The sequence below is a fragment of the Rhinolophus sinicus genome, linkage group LG17 (assembly GCF_036562045.2).
Source record: "Rhinolophus sinicus isolate RSC01 linkage group LG17, ASM3656204v1, whole genome shotgun sequence".
In the NCBI taxonomy this organism is placed as follows: Eukaryota; Metazoa; Chordata; class Mammalia; order Chiroptera; family Rhinolophidae; genus Rhinolophus; species Rhinolophus sinicus.
In genome coordinates, this window is record NC_133766.1 from 10,348,173 (window position 1) to 10,374,449 (window position 26,277).

The 26,277-nt window shown below is 35.2% G+C and overlaps 1 protein-coding gene across 1 annotated transcript in view; it reads right to left on the reverse strand.

Moving 5' to 3' along the window:
• ACBD6 (acyl-CoA binding domain containing 6) overlaps positions 1-26,277 on the reverse strand; it is a 141,620-nt gene that overhangs the window by 58,533 nt on the left and 56,810 nt on the right. The window contains exons 5-6 of the mRNA XM_019733268.2: positions 19,648-19,753; positions 8,154-8,243 (exon numbers count right to left, since the gene is read on the reverse strand). Coding sequence (XP_019588827.2) covers positions 8,154-8,243; positions 19,648-19,753 — 196 coding nt within the window. The remainder of the gene's footprint in view (positions 1-8,153; positions 8,244-19,647; positions 19,754-26,277) is intronic.

Consider the following 26,277-nt stretch of genomic DNA (forward strand, 5'->3'; position numbering starts at 1 on the left):
AGAATCCTGGCAGACACCACTTTAAACAAATGATGAAAATAAGTATCAATAATGGAGCAAATTGAAGGTATGTGCCATCAGATAGGTTCCAATGAGAATGTATTATCATTTTTATAATATCCCTGCTAAAGACGAATGACAAACATAATCAGGAGGAAACATCAAACTCAAATTGAAAAACATTCTATAAAATAATTGGTCTATAATCTTTGAAGGTATCAAAGTCATAAAGGTCAAGAAACTGTGTAACTGTTTCTGTGGGAGATCTTTAGTGTCCTCCTTTAGGCTCTTTTAGACATGATAACTACATGCAATGTATAATTCTAAACTGCATTCTTTTGTTATAAAACACATTCTAAGGCCAACTGGCAAAACTTGAATGACGTATAAAAGGTTACATAGTAGCAACATATCAGTGATAATATCCTGATTATGAAGAATAAACTGTGGTTATATAGTAGAATGTCCTTGTTTATATAGGGGTGATAGGGTATAATCTTAGCAAAATAGTCTTCTATTTCAAGGTTTAAGGTTCAAATATACTCTTATTGTCTGTGTAAATGTGAAATTGTTTGAAAAAAGAAAATTTTTTTAAATCAAGACATGTGAACAAGTAGGAAACTGTGATAGATGAAGAAAAGATAAAACAGCCAAAAGAAGCAGCCTCAGAGATAATTCAGCTAATTAAGAAGACAAGAACATAATGATTGTTACAAATATGTGAAAGAACATAAAGGAAAAGATAGAAATTTTCAACAGAAAAAGGGAAAAGGTGAAATTAATTAAATGGTCTAGAATTGAAAAATTGCAATGTCTATAATTAAGAACACAATGCAGACTCTTAACAGAAGATAAGACTAGCAAAGACAAAGACAATTCAACAAAAATTATCCAAACTGCAGCACAGAGAGAACAACTGACAATACAACACAAATAAAAACAAAACAAAAATAATAAAACAGAATACATGACATGTAGAATACTGTCAAGTGGTCTAACATATGAAAAACTATAATTCCAGATGATGGAAGAAAATGGAGCAGAAGCAATATTTGAAGAAACAAGAGCTAAAAATTTTACAAAATCAGCGAAAACTATGTCAAAAAGTTCAGTGGACCCCAAGCAGAGTTTAAAAAAAACACACACCCCAAAACACCTAACCACTGCTGGAAAATAAAATATATAGGCAACATCTTAAAAGCAGTCAGAATAAAAAAGACACACGATCTTCAGAGGCACAACCATAAGAATAACAGCTAACTTCTCAAAAGAAAATATGAGAGCTAGAAGATGATGAAATGCTAGCTCTAAAGGGCAGAAAGAATAAACAGGCCAACACAGTAGAATTCTCTACCAAGCAAAATTATCTTTCTAAACTATAAGTGAAATAGACATACTCAAACAATTAAGTGTGATTCATCATTACAAGTCAATACTTAAGAAATATCGAAGTTCTTTAGGCAAAAAAAAAAAAGATACCAGATAGAACCAGGAAAGTGCAAAAAGGAATGAACGAGCATCAGAACGGGTAAATATGTGAATAAACATAACAGTATCTTGTGAGTATGAAGCAAATATAGAAATAAAAACATATCACAATTGTAGCAACAGAAACAGGAAAAAGGATAAACAGAATTATACCATTTTAAGATTTTTACACTCTTCAGGGTATGGCAAAAGTATTAATTTAAGGCAGACTGTAAGTCAAGGGACTACTTTGTAATTTCTATCATAACCACTAAAAAAACAATTCTAAAAGGAATAGCAAATACCCAATAAAGAAGGTAAAATGGAATAATAAAAAAATACTTGATAATACAAAATAAGTTGAGAAAGGAAGAACAGAGAAACAAAAAGCAGGTGGGACAAACAGAAAAGAAATAGAAAGATGGCAGTAATTACATTAAACGTTAAGTAATTAAACAATGCAATTAAAAGACAAAGATTATCAGACTGGATAAAAACCAAGACCCAACTACATGCTATTTACAAGAAAACACTTTTCAATATAAAGACATAGTGTTAGCAGACTGAATTGTGCCCATCCCCAAACCCCAGATTCGTATGTGGAAGCCCTAACCCCCAGTGTGACTGTATTTGCAAAAAGGCTCTTTAAGGAGGTAATTTAGGTTAAATGAGGTCATAAGAGTGGGCTCTGAACTGACAGGACTGATGTCCCGTCAGAAGAGAAAGAGACACCAGAGATCTCTCCACAAGCGCACAGAGGAAAGACCTGGTGAGGACACAGTGAGAAGACAGCTAGCTGTCTGTCTGCAAGCCACGAGAGGTCTCATCAGAAACCAACCCTGCCCAGCACCTTACTTTTGGACTAGAAGCCTCCAGAGCTATGAGAAAATGTCTGTTGTTGAAGCCGCCCAGTCTGTGGTATTTTGTCATGGCAACCCAAGCAGACTAAGACAGAGAAAGGATAAAAGTAACAGGATAGGGAAAAAAATATGCAAGGCAAACACTACCCAAAGAAAAGCTGATGTGGCTATATAACATTAAACAAAATACATTTTAAGCAAGAAAAACCAACAGATTTTAAAATGGCCATTTCTCAGTAAAGAAAAAAAAGGATCAATTCAACAGGAAGACAAAACAATATTAAATTTGTATCTCATATCATAGTTTCAAGGTATATAAAAATGGACATAATCAAAAGGAAAAGCAGATAATCAGATTTTAACACAATTTTCTCAGTAACTGATAAACAAGTAGATAAAATCAGTAAAAATATAGAACACTTGATTACAACTCTTAACCAAACTCATCTAAATGATATTTGTAGAAGACTATACCAAACAACTACAAAATACAGTCTTTTCAAATGAACATGCGACATTCTCCAAAATACATCATATAAGGGGTCAAAGAGCAAGTGTTAATTTCAAAATACTGAAACTCTCCAGACTATGTTCTCTCATCATAATAGAATCAAACAAAAAATGAACACAGAAGGAGAACTGTAAAATAACCAAATGTTGGCAATTAAACAACACACATCTGGATAACTCATCATTCAAAGAAAGAAATCACAGTGGAAATTATAAAAATATTTTGACTAGATAATAAAATATATCCAAAATCCCCTGGATGCATCTAAAGTAGTGCATAAAGAGAAACATATAGCTGTAAGTACAACTATTAGAAAAAGTAGTTGAAAATCAATGATCTCGGCTTCCTTTTAAGGAGCCAGAAAAAAGAACAGCAAATTAAATCCAAAAAAGTAGAGGGAAATAATAAAGAGCAGAAACCAATGACACAGACACCAAATGTGCAATGAAGACAATCAACAAAGCTAAAAGTTTGTTCTTTGAAAAGATCAATAGAGTTGATAAATCCTTAGCAAGAATAATCCATAAAAAAATAAATCACCAATACCAGAAATGTAAAAAAGAGATCATATACACACATTAGAGTGACTAAAATGATAGCAAGATGATATTATGAATAACTGTAGGTCAATATTTTACAACTCAGGATGGAATGGACAAATTCTTTGAAAAACCCAACTTATTAAAACTGACAAAAGAAAAACAGAAAATGTGAACAGTCTTTTATCAGTTAAAGATTGAATCTGTAATTCAAAGGCTTCCAGGTTCAGATGACCTCACTGGTGAATTCACGTAAATTATTAATTTCTCTGTAGTGTTTGTTTAATGTCTTTGCAGTTTTTTTGTTTTGTTTTTAATGGTTGATCTAGGTATTACTGTGTAACTTACTACTCTTCGCTGGCATTGCCATTTTACCTCGTGTCCAATGGGGGCAAGCAGTGCTCCTTTCTCCCACCAGGGTGGTGCCCGAAGAGAGACATTGAAAGGAAAATGCCATAAGCTCTGATTGAGGCAGTCAGCTCATGTGTCCCACTACTACTAACACCTCCCTGTACTCACACCCTTCAGGCTCTTCATGCATATTTTCCCTTTGAGGTCAAATCACCATAGTTGGTCCTTTCAAAGCTGGTTTCACCCACGTCTCAGGGTGAAGTATCTCAGATAGGTGACAGGATGGCAATATGAGTCACAAATGATGATTTGGGGTGGCCCTGAATCCATTAAATCTCATAATAGATTTTTCTTCTAAAGAACCATACCATGCTTTTTTTACCCCACCCAATTAAAAAAATGGGCACAGGATCTGAACAGACATTTCCCCAAAGAACATAAAAATGGCCTATAAGCACATAAAAAGATGCTTAACATTATTAACCATTAGGGAAATGAAAATCCAAACCACAGTTAGATGCCAGGAGACACACTAGGATGGCTAGAATCAAAAGACAATCGTGTTGGTGAGGACATGGAGAAACGGGATCTCTCATACACCGCTGGTCGGAATGAAAACGAGCAATTGCTTTGAAAAACCATAAGCAGTTCCTCCAAAGTTTAAACACAGAGTTACCACATGACTCAGCAATTCTACTCCTAAGTATGTACCCAAAAGAAATGAAAATACAGGTGTATGCCCATGTTTAAGAATGTTCACAGGCGCTTTATTCATAATAGCCAAAACCGGAAAGAAAAAAAAAAAACCCAAAAAACTCAATGTGCATCAACAGGAAAATGGATAAATTGGGTATATGCAGACAATGAAATGTCACAGAGCAATAAAATGAAGGAACAAATAATATACATAACAACATGGATGACTCTCACCAATGTTATATTGAGCATTATAAGCCTGATCCAAAAGAATATATATGATTCCAAATATATTTGAATTTCAAGAGCAGGTAGAACTAATCGATGGTGAGAGAAGTCAGAATGGGGGTGGGAGGACTGTATTGACAGGAAGTAGCTTAAGAAAACAAACCTTCTAGGGGTTTTGGAAATGTTCTAATTTGATATAGGTGCTAACTACTTTGTATTAAAGCTGTGGCAAATAAAAGATATATATAATGGATTAAGTTGTATTCTTAAGATTTTTTGTACTACATGTGCCTCAATGAATGTGTTTTATAATCTCAATTATTTTAAATAATGAAGGAAAACTACTCTCATACAATATTGTACCAGGTATCCTTAAAATGTTATATACATGTAAGTAGAGAAAATAAAGATGAGAATGAAGTGTACTCCAGTTTTATAGTGGAGAGGTTAAGAGCCTGGCTTTGGGGTCAGAATGGCATGTTCAAATCTAGATTTTGTCACTTAATAGCTCTATGACTTCTCAAAGCTCCTGTTTCTTCATCAGGAAAACACAGAAAATAATACACCTAAACCACAGAGATTGATGTGATGGCTAAAAGAGACAATACACATAAAATGCTTGGTATATAGTAAATACTAAAAAACTGTTTTATATCGACCCCCTCCCCCCACACAATAGAATTACAAATGGTTTTATTAATATTTACTGCTTTATACCTTTCTCGTGGTTGGTTGGTTTGTTTTTCAGATGCTGGAGAACTCTGAATTCAAATCTACAGAATGTGGAAGTTATCCTATAGGCAGTACAGCCATTAGAGTTTTGACCAGGTCAGCGACATAATAAGCAGCAGGCTTGGGAAGCCTCCGTTGGCTGCAATATGCTTGGTGAACTTGTGGGGAGGGGTAGGTCTGGCCAGGAGTCACAGAATAGCCTTGAGCTAGAGGGAACTACTGTCATCATTTTAAACTCCACAATAGCGTGGTCAAATCTAGAATTGTCATTATCTCCATTCTTTTTTTTTTTAATATTTTCTGTTTATTTCATAAAACTACGGAGGGTGTCAAAAATGTACACACATTTTAAGGAAAGAAAAATCTGTATTAAAATTGTAATACTCAATATATACCGATAACAAAAGACACAAGTCACATGTATACGTTTTTTTGGCACCCCCAGTGTATATGTATATGGAATTTCTTTTTTGTTCAGATTCATTCATTTATTCTCTCATTCCACACGTATTCCTGTTTTTTAAATTGAGGTATAGTTGACATATAACGTTACATAGTTTCAGGTACACGAAATAATGATTTGATATTTGTATATATTGTGACATGATCACGACAACAAGTCTAGTTAACAGCTTATGTTTTCTCATTTTTTTTGTATATACAAATTTATTTTTATTAGTTTTAGGTGTACAAAACAATGTAATAGTTAAGACATTTACAGCCCTCACAAAGTGATCAACCTCCCCCAATCTATTACCCCTCTGACATGGTATATGGCTGTTACAATTCCACTAACTCTCTTCCCTATGCTGTACTCCATATCCTGTGACTATGTACATATTAAATTACAGCTGACATACAATATTATTCAGCTTCAGCTTCAGGTGTACAGCGCAGTGGTCAGGCATCTACACCGTCCATGAAGTGGTCTCTGTAATAAGACAAGTGCCCATCTGACATCCTACAAAATCTTTACTGTTTTCTCATGTTTTTGAAATCTTTTACAACACATATTCACTGAGGTATTTACTGAGAGGGCGTGCTGCTCTGTGCCATTATATAAACCACAATATTATATAATTTATAAATCACATGGTTCTTAAACGTTTCAGTACCACCCAAACAAAACATTTTCCTTGGGCATTTCCTAACACCCAGTCCGCAGTGTAGACACCTAACACCACAATGCTGCGACTTCTCCCCCACTCCTGCTCATTTCCTTGGTATCACTTTACAATAAACCTAGGAATAAATCTTCAGCATTCAAATAGTTTTTCATGTGCTTTGGAGGTAGTTTCAATCTTTCTCCAGGGCTTGAAAGATCAAAGTTACTCAAGAGGTCTGTGGGGTGCACGTGTGTGTATTTAACCCCTATCCTAATCGCAAATGTGGTTAAAAACCCAGCTTCCAGAGTTGAACTAAAAATCAATACCAAGCAGTGGAAGAGACAAAACTGTGTCCCTAATACTGCTAGATAACAAATGAAATCTGTAAAGGATCTTTCTTAGAAATAAAATTTAAAGTTCCAATTCCATCAGTCACAGAATGTAAAAAGTGCAGTGCAATAAAACTATGTAAGAGATACAGTGAAGGGTAAAAATGACAGGAAAACACAGAGTAGATTGAGATGCATCTCTAATTACTCCTCCATTTCAGGCTAATGGTAAAAATTAGTCTTCAGATAGTTGATAACATCAGCCTGTCTTTGCTGGTTTAGTAACCAAGATCTGTGGCCAAGCAAATACTTCTAGTAAAATTGATTTTCCTTTTTGGCAACCAATTGGCCAGTCAATAATAATGCTGTTTAAGAAAGACTGAGTCATGAGGGGGATGAACCTGTCCTTCCATTTATTATGTTTATATTGTCTATATGTTAAAAGAGTTTTCAATGACGAAACCAAAGAAGAAATTACACGAGGAAAGCTATTCAGAGAGCTCATCTCCAAAAGCCCTCTGACTTGGAAGGATGTTAGCAACCCAAACTGACACAGCCAGAAACGTTCCCCAACTGAAGCGAGATCACATGGATCAGGATCATCAATAACAAAGGAAAATCGAGGCTAGGGTCAATATAAAGTGGTCACATGAATGAATACACAGAGGAGGAAAACACTGACCAGGCACACAGTCCTAACCGATCCATCCTAAAAACCTACATGGAACTTTTACGTGGAGCTGATGTGCAGTAAAGAGTGTTCTATAAAGCCACATAAGGCAGTTTTTGGTTGTCTGTTTTACAGCCCCCAGACAAACAGAATACAGGAAACCCACAGGCAAGAGCCTCAGGCTATGCCTAACTTGGGGACTCTCCCTCCAAAACACTCCCTAACAATCCAAATCAAATAAAAGATACGAGTGCACCAACAGTTTATTTCTTTTGTTTTAGTTTGTTTTTTAACTTAGTGGTGCTTGGGGAAAGCAAGGATTGGAAAGACGATTTCCAAGTGCACATAAAAAATAACAGGAAAATTCTGAATAAGTAGGGAAGGATATTAAAACATATTTTGAAGTAATACTTAAGAAAGCACATGAACAGATAAGCAGAGCTATGGTAGAGAAGAACAGCCCAGAAAGGGATACAGCGAGTGACAGCTTAATGGGTGGGTTCAAGGTCTCCTTTTGGGGTGATGAAAATATGGAACGTAGCAGCGATGATTGTATAACGTTGTTAAACATATTAATGCCTCTGAATTGTACACTTTACAAGGGCTAATATGGTGAATTTTACCTCGATTTTTTTTTTTAAAAAGCTCCCTCTTCATCACTTACCTGACAGTTAATGTCAGCTCTACATTGTAACAAGACTGTGACTAGTTCTTTATGTCCTCGATCACATGCCCAATGCAGGAGAGCTCTGCCCTGAAAACAGAAAAAGATACATGACTCTGTTAATCCAGTTGTGGGGCCATATAACAGATACAATGTTTTAAGAAAGATAAAGTCCTATGGAAAACTGTGGTTGATTATTCTAAGAATGACTGATATAAAACGCTCTGTGGGAAAAGCAGTAGACTTTTCGAAATCAATTGGAAACCCTAAGTTTTATTTCAGGAATCTGTTATGTTCTAGCCCAATGAATTATTTCAGCCTGATCAATTTCCTCATCTACAGAGTGGAGATGAGAAAAATAGTAACAACAATAAAACCAATAATATTTGCTGAATGAATGAGCTGCAAGATAATGCTTTGTGCATTTTAAAGTACTACTTCATACATGTAAAGGATAGTTTTCTTAAATTATTATGTTCACTTCTTCTGATGAAAGAAGTCACATGGATTAATAAATGAGTACTTAAATCTAGGTGGAAATCACAATCTAAATATAGTATATTTAAATTTACTCGTTTATTCCTTAAAATGTAGGAAAATTTAATCAGTTTGAAACTAAACATTTCTCCTTAACGTCCCAAATTTACACTCTGAAATATCTCAAAAACACTAGGACAGTCTATTTGGTGTCTATTTTTAAACGTTGACTGAAAGCTACTTGTAAAATAGAATAGATGATAAACTGTTAGACGAGGTACTAAATACGGGAAATTTAAGTTAACCGTTTTCTACCTAAACTCACAGTTACTATCAATGAGTTAATTCTACTCTCCACCACCAGAAAATCTTTAGTCATTGAAAGAAGCCTACTTGGTCCAATGAATAAACAAAACCCCCAAAGCTAAGGCTTTTCTAAAGAAATGAGTGATGTTTGGCTTAACGCTAGTTTTTGAGGGTGGTAATGATGTTGTCATTTTTAAGGAATGGAATGTTTTTCCACATTGACTTGAAATCCCTGCTTTATGTCATTTTAGAAAAGATTTAAGTAGATATACAAGCTGGGACAAAAATGGCGTTAAAGTAAAAAGCACCTTTCAAGAAAGCTTTTCTAAACCCACTTGTACGCTTTATCTCTCAGGCTCTCTTCAACCACCTATTAGTTCAATTAATTAAACCAGGAGATAGGCTTGGAACAAACAAACAAAAAAACAAAGACAACTTCTTCCTTACAAATTGTTCTTTTCTTTTTCTTTCACTTGCTCAATTTATTTTTATTTACCAGTGAATATGTTTTCCAATAGGCTTTCACAAAATTCAAAGAAGAAGGGGAGCAGTAAATTAAAAAACACGGGAAAATCATTCACAATTTGTTGTAGTAGCAAAACGATTTTGTTCAGAGCCCACTAAGAATTTTAAAAAATGGAGACAACTCAAAAAGCCAAGGAAAATATACACAGTTGAGTAGAGAACAGCATTTCCTGCATTACAATGTCTGTAACTCTAATGTGTACTGGCCTGCTATTACCAGGGCACTAATTTCAAACTCTCCACATGAATGATTAGATATGCTAATAAGACTCTCAGAACAAATATCAATGTATAAAATATCCTATAGTTCAATGTAACTGTTTCACAGCTTTTACATTAAAAGAGTCAGATGAAATTTCAAACTCTATCATTTTTTAGTTCTAACTTTTAGTGTACATTTTATGGCTATTAAATTAAACTAATGACAAGAATTACTACATAATTAAAATGATGTGTGATATACTTACACCGGACACCTACCAGAACTACCTAATAGTTAAGTAAGAAAACATAATGTATCTAGTACTTTTACCACAAGATGTATAGATAATTTCTACTTCTCTACTAGGTTCCTGATTTTTCCTTAGGTTTAACCCAATAGGGCTACATCAATTAATATTAAAATATAAATCCTTAGGTGTTTCAATGGGAAAGCAGACAAGCAACACATTTACTGTTAATGGGAGTTATATTTTAAATTTCCCATATAGTGGTGCCAAAAATTTACTTTAGGGGAAACACCTCTGACTGGACCTCAGTAGTGATTTTCACTTTAGATATATTTTCCAGAAGGGTGGCACCCGTATAGCAATGTTTCAAGGAGGATGATGCGCTCTCAGACATTTACACTATGCTTTTTAACACGTTGCTTGACCTGCAATGTAATTAATTTTTGTAACACATTATTTTAATGGTACACTAATTAACCTTGAATTAGAATGATTTCTCTGACAATGACTTTCTGTAGAAGTGCTGGAGATATCTACATTAAGACTACCTAATATTTTTATGCAGTATTAAGAAGCTCAAAAACAAGAACAGGATTAAAAATACTTGTAAATAAGCATAGATAAAATAAATCAGGCTTTGGAATTTTTGCCTTCAAAATGTCGTGTGTTTAATTGAACAAAGACCAGCACATGCAGATATCTGAATATGATGACACTTTACTTCTTCAAATTACAAAATTGCCATACATAAACATGGTCCAAATTAAGATTATTAGTTCAAATAATAATATAACCAGTCATTTGCAGAGATGCTATCCTCATAACCATTTATGACAAAAGCAGGAAATAAACACCCGTGGTTTCTTTCCTTTCTCTTTGTGGAAAGGAAAACCATGATTATTAGGTGCCCATTAAAGCTTTATCTGCTTAAAGAGTTTATCCAAATTTATGAGGTATTTCAGCTATTTTTATATATAATTGTTTTATGTATCTTCTATGAATATCATCTCTTACAAATTTTCAGTTTAAATTTATTTTTACTGCTACCACAAAAGCTGACAATTCTTTGTATCTACTTTTAACAACTCTTTCCAAAAAAATATCCCTGAAATATTTAGGACATAAGGGGAGAAAGCCATTATTAAAAGGAATCCTTGTTAGGCCATCAAAAGACCACAAGACTGTTTGGACAGTTCTGGATAAATTCTGGAATTCAAATACAGTAAAACACAGGGGGAAAAAGTTCTCATCTATTAACCAAGGTGCTAATACTGTCCCACCTCAGACAGATGAATGACTCTAAAGTGCTTTGAAAGTGCAGGGTGGCAGCGAACCTATTAAGTAGTATTACTTTCATACCTTCTGGAAAATACAGAGTGGGTTTTAATATTTTAAATGCTTCTTTGATATCCTTAGTTACTTGTCCTTAAATCATGCAGATTTTTTTTGTTATTAAATTAGATTTTTCTCTGGGATTTCACAAATTAAACATGAGACTCTATGATAGAACAAGTCTTGATGTTCTTCCGGTATTTTGAGAACAGTTACAAAGCATGTACACCATGCATAGAGTAGACGAAAACATGGCAAAGGTGGTATGTTTAAATTTGTACGAGTTGTCACCTTGCCATTCCATCAAAGATGGTATGGTGCAGTACTGTCTAATTAGCAAATGAAATACTGCAAACAGGTCGACTTGAATTTCTTTCTGCAAAAAAAATTGAGTTTCAATTTACAACCGCAGTAGAGGCTGATGTGAACCATCCATAACCTGTGACGACTGTCTCCCCTCTCCTATCCCTGTCTTCTGTCCTTCGCGGCTGCCACTGCTGGCTAAGTGAGAACTCCCAACTACAACCACCGGAAACTACACAACGCCTCCTACTTCCACTTCCTCCCTCAGAGTGAACCCATGATGTTGTTTGAAAAACTTGAGGATAGGGATAGGGTTGGGAGGCAGTTTAAGATCTCAAGATGTGCCTAGCATGGAAGCAGTAGCTCCCTGTGGAATAATTTATTTACCAGCATTAAAAAGAAAACCACAGAGCCGGCCCGGTGGCTCAGGCGGTTAGAGCTCCATGCTCCTAACTCCCAAGGCTGCCGGTTCGACTCCCACATGGGCCAGTGGGCTCTCAACCACAAGGTTGCTAGTTCAATTCCTCGAGTCCCGCAAGGGATGGTGGGCTCCACCCCCTGAATTAAGATTGAACACGGCACCTTGAGCTGAGCTGCGGCTGAGCTCCCAGATGGCTCAGGTGGTTGGAATGCGTCCTCTCAACCACAAGGTTGCCGGTTCGACTCCCCCAAGGGATGGTGGGCTGCGCCCCCTGCAACTAACAAAGGCAACTGGACCTGGAGCTGAGCTGCGCCCTCCACAACTAAGACTGAAAGGACAACAACTTGAAGCTGAACGGCACCCTCCACAACTAAGATTGAAAGGACAATACCTTGACTTGGAAAAAAGTCCTGGAAGTACACACTGTTCCCCAATAAAGTCCTGTTCCCCTTCCCCAATAAAATCTTTTTTTTTTTTTAAAGAAAACCACAAAACAATATGCACAATACAATTTTTTTTAAATTAGTTTCAAGTGTACAGAGCAGCCACTGTGGAAAACAGTATGGCGGTTCCTCAAAACATTGAAAATGGAACTACCTTATGACCTAGTGTGACACACATTTAAAATAAGCAACAACTTGAACTTTTTCACTGGCTAAGATCTAAGGTAGAAAAAAATGTTGTTGCTGAGTTACCAGGGAACTTAAAAAAATCCCTTTGCAAGCATTTACTAAACCGTAATGGTAGTGACTTAAGAGTGAAGGAATAAGCAAGGGAGATATCACTTCATCCTGTGTAAACTAAGTAATAACAGCACTAGTAAGGTGCCCTGAACACAGCCCAGGTGTCCTTCATAAGACAATAAATAATGACATATTCATATGATGGAAGATTGCTCAGCAATATAATAGAAGTACTGATCTATACAACAACATGGATGAATCTCAAAAACACTACGCTAAGTGAAAGAAGCCTTACACAAAAAGTACATGCTATGATTCCATTTATATAAAGTTCTACAAAAGGCAAAATCAATCTACAGTAGAAAAAGTATCCGGACAGTGGTTACCTTTGTAGAACAGGAGACAAAACCACCTGGGAAGGTGCATGAGGGAACTTTCTGGGGTGACAATAAGGTTTATATGTTGATAGGAGTTTCTGTCACACAGGTATACGCATTTGTCAAAATTAATCGAATGTGCAGTTAATTTTGGGCATTTCATCATATATAAATGTTATGTTCAAAGAAAAACCAAATACTGACTTTTAGTTAATGATATGCATGCTGAAACATTTACAAGTATTTTTGCCTGCAAAATACTTTGATCATCAAAAAATAAGATAGACTGATGGATGAATAAAGAGATGGACAGATAATCATAAAGCAAGCATAGTAAAATATTAGTGGTAGAATCTAGGTGGTAGGGATATAGACAGTCACTGTAAAATTCTTTCAATTTTTCTGTATGCTGAAAATTTTTCATAATAAAATGTTAGAAAAAAATCAAACAAAAATTAGTACACCCATGTTCACAGCAGCACTATTCACAATAGCCAAAATACAAAAGCAACTTAAGTGTCCATGATGGATATTTGGATAAACAAAATGCAGTATACCTATAATGGATAGTATTCAGCTTTAAAAAGGAAGGAAATTCTGACACATGCTATAACATGGATGACCTTTTAAGACATTATACTAAGTGAAATAAGCCAGTCACAAAAAGACAGATTCCACTTACATGAGATATTCACATTCATGGATATAGAAAGTAGAATGGTGGCTGCCAGGAGCTGGAGGAAGGGGTGGGGAATGAGCAGTTAGTGTTTAATGAGCGCAGAGTTTCAGTTGGAGAAGACGAAAAAGTTCTGGAGATGAATGGTGGTGATGGTTGCACAACAACGTGAATGAATTTAGTGTCATAGAACTATATACTTAAAAATGATTAAAATGCTAAGTTTATGCCATGTATATTTTACCACAATAAAAAAATAAGTTGCCAAAGCTCATAAGATTTTCATTACTTTCACTATTGTCTAATTTTGTATTAAATATGAGTTTCTGATGTAAAGTACGAGTATTACATAGGCTTGATTTTTAAATGGTGATCACTGCATTAATGCAAATGAGCATAATTTGACATTTCTCAATTATTAGTGTGAATAAACAAAATTCCTTCAAATTAATATTTTCATCAACAATCAACCAAAATAACATATACTCAAATGTAAAGTTATTTAAGAGGATTCGTTTTCTTCTTCCTTCCTCAAATCTTAAATAAAAGCATAAATTTAGCCTTACTCTACTGACTCTGCCTCTTAAATCTTTTGCTTTTTTGTTAGGTTAATACTAACAGTTTTGCCAGATTTTGTAACAGTTTGTCAAGACAAAAGCATGTAAATTGTATTCTGATATGAGCCACAGATTTAAAACAAAGCAAGAAGGGAAAGAAATGGAATCAAGAGAAAGTTGACCTCCTTGAAAATATTCGAAAGGATCAGTCAACACATGTGAAAATGGTGTAACAATTGTACCTTTACAAAGGTAGAAAGGAAAGAACTTAACTAGAGACATAGCCCAACAAAAGAGGAATTTGGAAGTGCATTAGATAAGAATCTATAGAAAACCAAAGAACTGTACTTGCATGAATGCTTTTGGGGGGAACGATGATAGACAGCTTGCATTGGAATAATGTCATCTATTTTGTTCAAATGTTATTATATTGCTACATTTGTCCTAAAACAAATTTAAATTATGTAAGGATTTAAAATACTATTTAAATATCATCAATAAGCACGTATTTAGTGTCTATTGTATATGGCACTGACTTGAGAAATGTGTGTGACAAGAATTACACAGACATAATTTGTGTCTGATGACTGATAAGAAAAAAAAAGAAATATTCTGCTCATATTTTAAATATACTTTACAAATTATTTAAATCATTCCTTATCCTTAAAAGATTTATTTTTTTTGGAAAAACCATAAATATTTGGCACATGTGGGCAGCTATATTAATGTGGCTTGATAAAAACTGAACCACCATTTAAAAAACTTAACAGGCTTTTAGATTTTCTCCTTTACATTTCTCTTCATATTATCTCAATTTCTAAACATTTCTGCAAATGGTTAAAAAAAATGTAATACACGTGGTAATTTAAATTTAAAAAAATGAGTACATATAACACCATGATGCTATAAACTTGGACCTTAAAACATCTGATATAAAGACAGCTTTCTGACTAGTAAGCATAACCATAAAACGTTTTTCTATTAATATAGAAAAAATATAGACAGTGTCCTAATTACTATATCAGTAGGAAGCACCATGTAATTTTCTCAAATTAGGAATATATGTCGTACTCTATTAGTAGTAATTACAACTTGAACAAAGATATATATCAGGAACTACAGTTATGCATAACAAAATAATTTCATTATAGAATATCAATATTTTACTTAAAAGGCATCATATATATGCACACATGTGTGTGTTCATATGCTATGACAGTTACAGATCCAAATATATGCATTTCAGGCAATACAATAATTGTGTTTATTTTAAATATGTGGGGATGCAAATGTAGCTTATCATTTTATGACTGTAAGTAAATTTCTTTATGTGCTCATAGAAAATTTTAAGTGCAATAAATGTAATTGCTAGTCATCTAAGGGCAAGACTGAAATTGGGTTGAACCTGCTAGATAAACATTTTAAATAAAGTCCTACCCCATCCCAAAGAATCCTAAGCAATCAGTAGAGAAATCTCTCAAGTTCATACATAACATAGTCAACACAAAGAAGAACTGGATGTCCTTTCAAAACTGTGATTGTTACCCACCTTATAGTTGGGGAAGTGTCTTTTTTCTGATAAAGGAGTTCAAAAAGTATTTAGTTAGCAACTTCACTTTGAGGGTATATACTTTTAGTCCATCATCAAGGCTTACCAAGCTGTTTTATTTGCCAGAGCTTTAAATATCGTGAAGCAGTACCATTTATCTTATTTAGGATGTTAAGTTTAATTCTAATTTTAAGCGCCCATCTCCCTTATGTTCTTAAATTAATTCATACAAATCCCTGATTAATAATAAAAGAGCTTGCCATCAGTATTCAAAGCCCAGCCTGAGTTGTCATGGCTGAGAGGACAGAAATCTGCTTGGAGCAATGAGAGAACCCAACTGAATTCTTGGCGTCTCAGTCTATGAATGTGTAAGCACTTCATCTGTTCATGGAAACACAATGTTCTGGCGGGCTGGGGGGAAAGGTGCCGCCTGGTCAACAACCTGGAGGACCCGGAAACGCACTACATCAAAGTAACTGGATGCCCGACGCAACACATTTTACAAGGTTCCTTTTAGTTTCACAAAACAATCATGTGATTTAGCGTAAGTTATTTGTGCTCTAGACATTTAGCTTATCCCTATCACTGCTGTCCAACAATCTTTGCAAAGGTCATGTGTGGATTTGACTTTTAGTACTATTTTTATACATTTGTCCAAACCCATAGAATGAACCTCAAGGTAAACTAGGGACTTTGGGTGATTATGATGTCTCAATGTAGGTTCATCCTTGGTAAAAAAAAATGTACCATTTTGGTGAGTGATGTTAGTAATGAGAGGCTGTACACGTGTAGGTGATGGGGGTACATGGGAACTCTCAGTACTGCCTCTCAATTTTATTGTAAACCTAAAACTGCCCTCAAAATGATTAAACTAAAAAAAGAGGTAAGTGGCTTCTTACTCATTTCTTCATTATATTATCTTACTTGCCTCATATTATTCATTAAGAACAATCAAGACAGCTAAAACTTATTGAATGCTTACTATGTGTGTGCCAGGTACTGTATAAATGCTTTATATATATGAAGTCACTTAATCCTCAAAACAACCCTGACACAGGTATTATTATCCCCATTTTACACGTTAGGAAACTGAGACAGAACAAACCTGACAGACGTCATATGCCTAGTGACAGACGTCATATGCCTAGTGACAGACGTCATATGCCTAGTGACAGACGTCATATGCCTAGTGACAGACGTCATATGCCTAGTGACAGACGTCATATGCCTAGTGACAGACGTCATATGCCTAGTGACAGTGCTATCACTTGAACCCATGCAGTCCAATCACCATTATACTCACCACACTGCTGCTACTTATTCATTCATTCAATTCTCATTAATTCGTCAACTTTTCTGAGCATGTGAAATGTGCCAACAACTGTGATGGAAACATTTTCAACAAAGAAGACCTCAAAACATTTACCTTTCTCAGGCAGCTACTGGAGGAAATGCTCCACCAAAACCAGGGAGTAAATAAAAGGGGGAGCTGCTGGAGTAGATACTCCATCAAAATTGGGAAATAAACAATAAAAGATGAAGACCTGGGATCCACAAAACAGAAGAATCTAGGAAAGAAGGGAAGAGAACTTCCAGGACAGTGGTTAAGTGTAATCCCAGGGTGACGTCTATGCACAGGCCTGGAAAGCAACCAGCCCAGATAAGAGATGCAGAAGAAAAGAGGAGTTCCAGAAGGGATACCACTAAAAAAATATGGGATTGATCACTTGATGTGTTTGAGTGCACTGAGAAGACCTCTGTTGGGCAATCTGAGGGAAGAATTAATGAGAGAAACATAGAAGACTAAGAAAATATAAAACCAAAAAAGGGAGGCAATTATTAACCTTAAGAGAAACCAAATGTTGTACCATGCTATGTAGATTACATTATCCATAACCATGTAATTATTCATTCCCTTGCCTTACTTCTCTCTGATCAGAGCAGACTTCCTACCGTACTGACCTAGGGCTTGGCCTCGTGACTGGTTTTGGCCAAAGGAATGTGAGTAGATGTGACACATGCCACATCCAGGCAAAAGCTATAAATGTGTTTGTGGGGTCTGGTTCTGTCTGCTTTTAGTTTCTGCCCCAGACAGTGTCTACCTACTGAGACTGTATCTCAGAATGAGAAGATACACAAAATCAAGACAAACTGACCCCAAACTAGGCTAGCAGCACCCAGCCGAGTCTCAAGTGATCCAAAACCCTTGTGAAATATGAACAATACATATTTTGTTAACCACTGAAATTTGGGGTTGTTTTTAGCTACAGCAAAAGCTAATACACATAGTATAGTCCACAGCTCAACAATGAACAATATTTACATAATCATAATAATTATAGTCACATAATTAATTCTATTACATGATTAATTATATTGTAATTAATTATAATAATCATTGATTCAACAGAGATTCAATCAGAAAGCTGAAACTAAAAGTTGTGGTATAAATATGTTAGCGGGCGAGGAGAGAGACAGGGTAAGATGAGTAAAACAGCTAAATCCTGATATAACAGAAGAAAATCAATAATGTCTAAAATTGGAAAATCAAGAGATACAAGTATATTATTAAGACTTATGTAGGTTAAATTGAAAAAGAAACAACTAAGATAATTGAAAGTTTTTGCCTTAAGGGGATAAGAATGAAATGTGAAAAAGATGCAGGTAAGGGAATGGTTTTTTGTGTTATTGTTATAAGACATACTTGTATAGCACTATTTGATTTTCTTTGAACTATCTACATGTATTAATTTCATAAAAATCTTAACTCACGAGCACAAAAACGAGAAATGACAAAATCAAGGGAAGCAATCATGCCTGATATATTAAAAAAAAAGAAAAAAAAAAGTATTCTGATCCTAAAAAGCAAAAAAAAGACCCCTAATTGGAATCAAAAGACCTAGTTTTACTATTTCACAATCTGGCTTCTACTTTTCTCTAGCTACATCTTTATTGGCTGTTTGTTTCTTTCCTCAGGAGAGAACAAACAATATTACTGGTCCCCCCTTACTGTGGAATTATAGTTTTACATTTTCAATTCCATCTGTCATTGACAATATGTTACAGGAAAAGATGGTGCGTAAAAGTGAGATAATATTAAGGGCTAACCTCTATAGAGAGCCCTCAATTAATACATAAGTTGATTATTTATCTACTCTACACATTATCGATGATCACTGCATGTCTTCTTCCTAACAACTGCCATCTTTTGGTCATTTCAATCAGCTTTCACTGCATTACCAAAGAATGAGAAAAATGATTAAAAGTGAATTAGTAAATTTTGCTCCTTTTTAAACTATAATTCGGGGACAATTTAAGCTCAATACATAAACAGTTTTATTCACAAAACAAATAAATTTAAGAACTAACATATTTTACAAAATAATGTAGTATAGGATCCCTTTAAATAGCGGGCCCACATTTAAATGATTGGATTTACCAAAATTCTGACACAGTTTTCTAGAAATATATTTATTGAGCAAAGGACGATATACCTGTTTCAGATATAATGACAGAAGACACTAAAATCAATTATAAATATTTTTGTGTTACCTGTAGATTTCACTCATGTCAATAATCTCTCCCTTTATCATGAACAAATAGAAGTTACCTGAGTACTGCATGTTTCATCCAGTAACTTCTACAACATGGACAGAAATATGATGGATATACATGCAGAAAGTATCTCAGCTGGGGCCACTGTCTCATTTAGACATTCTGATATACTCTTAACCATACTGTACTTGGAGTTGTAGTTCATGGGCTTGCCATTTAGAAAAAAGCATGGGGGCAGAACAACAAAACATAAAAAAATAACGAACAGGGCATGCTTTTCATACCTCTTCATCTTTCATGTTCACATCCGCATTTTTCGATTTGATGACTTTGGTTATATGGTCAATGTTGTTTTCCCTGCAGTAATCAAATATATTTTTGTCTTCTTCCCTAATTAGAATAAAAATAAAGTGTTAGTGTTACTAGGTAATACATAAAAGTTACATCTTTTTTAACCTAACCTGTTTGCTGCTGACAAACTTTATAAAGAATTTTACACGAACAAGACTGCGTTTTCAATAAGACATAAAACATATGACCTCTGAAAAGACTCAAGTTCTTAGCAATTATAATGATAGGAAAAAGCTTCATCGCTTCAACAAGGTACACAGGTACTAATATAACATCTTGAGTTGATTTTCTTGGTGCTCTTCCTCTCTCCAGTTACTTTTACACACTGACAGGTACATATTTCCTCTGACTCAGAATTTTCAATTGTAGCACTGTAGTAGGAAGGTCATTTACTGCTGTCTGTACAGAAGTATCCAAAGATCAGAAAACAGTTTACTACTGTCTTACAGGCCAACAGAATAAGTTGATTGTTACCCAAGTTTAAAATACATTCTTTAGTGTATCTGTATAAAGTAATTTTAAGGGAAAGATAATTAGCAAGTAATTTTCTTAAGAAAATTAATAAAGTAATTTTCTTAAGGGAAAGATAATTAGAGCATCACAAAATTCAGAAATCCTTCATGAAATAACAGAAAGACTTGGAACAAAAACTGGGACGCGGACTATGTACCCGGCACTATTCTAAGTATATCAATATACTAAATTAACTTACTGTTATCCAACAACTTCACTTCACAGATAAAGACATAGTTAAGGAGAGAATATATGACCTGCCAAATGGCACCACATTCATCAAAAGGAGAACAAGTCATTCAGATCAACTGTTTGTATATAGTACATTTTCTGTTATATCAAACTATATCTTGACTAGTCAGCTGTAGTCTATTCCAGAATCTAAAGCAGTTCTTAACACGAAGTCTATGAGTTCTCTAAAATAGGATACAGAATTATCTGTGTAAATGCATGTTCATTTTTCAGAGTGTGTGTTTTGTGTGTGTGGGGGTGGGTGGGGTGGGGGGCTGGTAGCTTCAAAGAGATTCTAAAAAAGATAAGTAATTTGGAATATTAACAACAAAAAGGTTCTGTATGTGGATTGCATTTTCTGGATAGGAATATAAGAATGCAGTTTAAGTTCCAAAAATTAAAGCTAGTGTGTTTTATAATACCCAAGGCCGTAACTTCCATTATCAGAAATTAAAGTACCACTAATGTGTAAGAAGGGTATTCATAGATGAGAGGGTCTGAGTGGTCCCTCTTCTGAATCCCAAATGTGCATGTATATCTATGCCATAAGCAATAAAAAAATAAACACAGTACAAACATATTTAACTTTTTATTTTGCTTAATATATCTTCAATATGTTTCTTATAGCAATTATTCTGATTCGGCATATGAATTTCTTGGAGGGCAGGGGGCACCTTTTCATCTGAATACGTGCTTATCATTGCTAAATAGGACAGGCACATAGAGGTATTTCTAAATTACTTCAGGTATACAATGTAAACAATGTAAACAATTTGGAATATACAATGTAAACACCAAAAAGAAACTCAATAAACTCACCACAAATGTGCTACAAAGTTGAGTGACTACTATAAACACAAAAAATTAAGTATCAAGTGATACTCTTGGGCTTAGTTGTTTGTTACAGTTATGTAGCCACACTCCAAGCTTGACTATCTCACAGGCCAGCAACCAAGCTGTCCTAATACAATGTCACCACCTAGTGGCCAAAATGGACACATCTGGAGCAACAGCTTTCCCCATTTCCTTTCTTGCCGCCTAACACAGCGCACAAATCAGATTCTTTTTCCCTCTACATTTCCCTGTTAATGGTCTTCCATAGGCAATCTTTCGCTCTATGTCCATACTTACACGAAACGACATATGCAAATGAATTCCACTATTACCAAATATAGTAGAGCCTTAATAAATGTTAGTGCCCTTCTACATCTTCTCTTTATCTTCCTTTCTCGTGATTCTCACCCAGTTATCTTTCTCCCTCTCGTTGCTGAAGGTGAGTGATAAGTTGATCCTATCCATCCTCTATGGATGAGGATGAGTTATGCTTGTGCTGCCAACCTCAGGGAGGTCCCACATTATCCCCAGCACAACACAGAGGTCTCTCTTTAGACTATTTCAACTTTTCTGAAATCGACAGATATATCTGACAGATAGATCTTGATATATCTGAAGGAAAAAAATTACTGGCTTCTTTGAATTCTCCTGCAATATAAGAACATACCCTTACAGAAAAGGGGGGTGGCGTTTAAGGATGGTCATCTTTCATTAAGCACAGGAAGGACAGATCCTTGCCCATTCCCCAAAATGCTATCTGCACCACTTTCAACAAAGATTGCATTTTCTTATTGTAAGAATATTTCAAATAGTTAGGTTTCATGGCAGGCCACCTGAAGTCTACCTAGCTACTATTTCATCTCCCTCACAGAATTAAAAAAAACACAAAAAAACATTTATGGGACTAGCTCAGATACCTAGCTATTTAATAGATATATTCAATAAATATTTCAAATCAATTCATGCATTTATCAAACAACGAGCAATCAGATATAAAGCAGTATTCCAGTAAACAGACAATAAAGGATGATTTACTGCACGAATGAAAACACAAAGAAGAGTAAGCCAGTATCTACACAAGACTCATATAAACAAATGCCACTAATTCCTCAGACTAAAGGATGTATACCTGCGGGGCTTGGGAGCACACAAAGACCTCTAAAGGGGTATGAGTTCTAAACAATGGTGTTCTAAAACCAACGGTGCTTTAGAGTCAATGAAGCAACAGGGTAGGTGCAAAATACACAGTGCCAAATGGACGAGTGAACAATGGTTGAACGAATTCATACACACTGAGTCACAATCCTCCCTCTCAGAATGCTACTAGGTCTGCGATTGGTTTCAGATAGTTAAAGGAAACAACCAGTTAGTTTCCCCCATGCCCGTTGTGTGGTAATGGCAACATCTTCTTGCACCAAGTAATAACTATTTTCTGGATGGGTTTTATATATGTATTGTACCTAGTTCTAGGACTAGAAAATTCTAAAAGCCTTAAATAAGAAGTTCTATTTATTATCTTATTTATGTTGTTAATATGCTGTTAACATACTTTTTCTCAAGAAAGCAACAACAAAGGAAAGATCTGTGTCCTGGGTATTCTTGTAGATAATTCGTTATACTAGAAAAGTTATTCAGCCATGATTTATAAAGACACTAGTCATTGAAAATGTATTTTCACCTTTTAAAACCTGCTTAACTCTAAGAAAAGTTGGTTGAAAATTTCTGATACTTCAAATGCATGTAAGAAAACACAATTCAGTTCTGATCAATTCCTGCAAAACCAGTGGCCACATCAGAAAAAAATCCATAGAACCCCTTGGCTAACAGGCTCTACAGAGCTGAGTTATATTCTCAACCATTAAGGTAAGTCTAAAATCAGTAAAAACAATCCAAAGAAAACATCATTCATTTATTGATAAGTAAAAGACTACAGTCTCTAATTTTACCAGTAAAGCACATTTGGAAAAACACTAAATGGAAAAGGAATTTAATTTAAAAATTTAAACTGAAGATAATTTACTATATTACTATAATAATAATTATCAAATTCAATTTCATTAATTTGAGATTACAGTGATTCTTCAAACATTTCAGGAGCACTATAGTGTAGCAATTAAGAGCAGTTACTAACCATGTGACCCTGGGCAAGTAATCTAACCTCGCTGAGTGTCAGTTTCCTCATCTGTAAAATAGGGATATTAATAGTATCTACATCTCACAGGATCATTATGAAGATTAAGTGAAATAATACACATAACATATGGAGTATAATTATTAGCATACAGGAAGTGGTCAATAAATGTTAGCTGACATTATTATTACTTTAAGGTTTTAGCATATGGTGTAAGCTGAGGTCATTTCTCATATATCCTTATATAACACTGTCAATCAACTCATCTAACAAATATTAATTTGACCTTCAAGAAAATAAGAACACACTGATGTAGTCTGGGCAGAATGAACAAAGGGACAGTGGGGAGGAGGAAATGGGCATTAGATGAGATGATGAGGGGCTCTGGAAGACATCTTAAGGATTTTAAAATTTTATCCTAAGTGCTATGGGAAATCATTAAAAGGCTTTAAGCAGGGGAGTAATATGATGAGATCTGAGTGATAAATCTGGGGAAGAGACAGCACAGGAAGTGAGGAATCCAGTTCTCAAACTGTCCTGGTCAAAAGATGATTGTTTAAGAGTGGTAATGAAAGTGCCGACGCATGATGGTGATAATGGAAAGTAGAATAATGGGGATTGCTTTGGAACCTGAAGAAACAATTTCTGATATGTTAAGGGATGAGAGAAAGAGTAGACCAATGTGACATAGAGTGCTAGGAACGACATACCCATAACTATATGCACCTTTACACACACACACACCTTTCAAACAAGGTTAAGTGCCTAGCATTTCACAGGTACTACATACAGATAAGCATATAAGAATGAGAGTAGAGAAAGATTAAAAGGGTAGACAGAAAAGAGAGAATCAAGTAGAGAAAAGGAAGAGGGGGGATGAAAAAAGAAAGAAGAGGGAGAGAAGATGATGGTTTTAGTTCATTAGTGACCTCTTGTTCAAAAGGGGCTGTTGATATGCAAACCGGTGAATTTGCCTATATGTTTAGTTGGCACCATGCCACTGAGGACACCAGAGCTAAATAAAGCTCGTAAGAAACGGGTAAATATGAGAGCCAAGAGACTCTTACAACAGTTACTGTTTATGTCAAGACCCACTTGTCCCAAGGGACCCATTTTCACATAATCTATAATTATCTCTTTGCTTTAATCGCCTTGTCATTCCTGAGACTCTCCTGGGCACTGGAAGAGGAAAAGCTCATTAACTAAACCTTTTCTCCTCTCTCCAGCCACCCATGGCTTTTAATTGCGTGGTGTGTTATTATCTAGGAGTGCAACTGGGATCATTTTCATAAGAAAGGGAGGTAGAGAGGAGGAAGGGAGCCATGAGTCCCTGAGGTATGCTCCACAGACAAACCTTTGCTTTCTCAATTATTTATGCCAGCTGAGGTTTTACAGGCTGAATAAATCCATAACTCAAGTTCATTCTGAGCAGTCAGATTCTCAAGGGGGAGTTTCCCACTTGCCTATCCACACTTGTGTAGTCCTCAAAGAATAACCAGAATGTAACAAGACATATGTCATCCAATTTATCACCTATCGCCAAAGTGTTAACACAATGTTGATCATGGACAACACAGGGAAATAGGGAAAGATTTCACCATTACCAGCCAAACAGATGGAAGGAAGCAGGATAATCTTTTTGGTGCTAAGGGCAATGAGTGGTGTTAATGGGACAGTAGTATCCCAGAATGACAGACTATTGAAGCATAAAAATCCAAATATTCAATTGTTAAGATACAAACTATGTATAACACATACTATTGAAGCCTCAGAGTCTTATACAGATTTGTTAAAAACAGGTTTCTCTCAATCAGTGTGAAGCTTTGAATAAATAACGAAATGGAATTTTATACCACTTGATTTTATAAATCCCTTACAATAAAATAATACCTGTTGCAGTCTTTTGCTCCAATTACACCCCTTTCAGGAACATTTTAGAGTACAATTTTGTGTAGCTTTCACGCTACTTTCATTCCAGTTCGATTTTCACCAAAAATACAAAATTAAAGCATAAAATAATCACTTTTGTTCTAGCTTTTCATACTTATATTCTTCTGTTTTATAATCAGTACTAGAGAGCACCAATGAAATATTTATAAAACATTTTCAAAATCCATTATTGTTTAAAATTTTTAACTTTATAACTCAATGATGAAAGAATCTATTTAAAATTCTACAGGCTTTTGTGTCTGACCACGGCAGTGACCTCTGGTATTTTCTGCCAAAACAGTTCATTTGTCTCGCAGAACAACTAATCAATTCCAGAGCCCATCAATCATTTTAGTTGTATACTGGTCTGCTCTTGCTCAGAGAAGGTCCAGATGGCTGCCTGTGTAAGTGGGATTAATAAAATTCTGATAGATTACATAGCATCAAACTACAAAATATAACAGGGGCGATAAAATCTTACTGTAGGATGAGATGGCTATGTACACGCTTCATTTATTGTATTTTTAATTCTTGCCCTAATTCTCAATTTATGTGCCAACTGCTAGATAAAACCTTCTAAGTATACAAATCACCAAAGTGATTTCTTGTTAAGTGAGTCAGTCTGTGTAGTACAGAACCAATTGACTCTTTGCAAAGCCCTATTCTTATTAACCAGAGCTTTATCTGCCAGTCTGCAGTATAAATGAAGCACAACGGATCTCGACACTAGAGTAACTATCTGTGAGTTGCAAGATTTCTTACTCTCTTGCTTCTATAGTTCCAAACACAGATCTTAACAGCACTGGCTCTCCCTTCCGTTTTCCATTTTCTGCTGCAAAAACAAACAGTCTCTACCTAATTCTGTAACCAGACTAACGTGTGATTTTAGTTTCTGCCTTATGTCCTGGGTCTCTGTGGGGAGTAA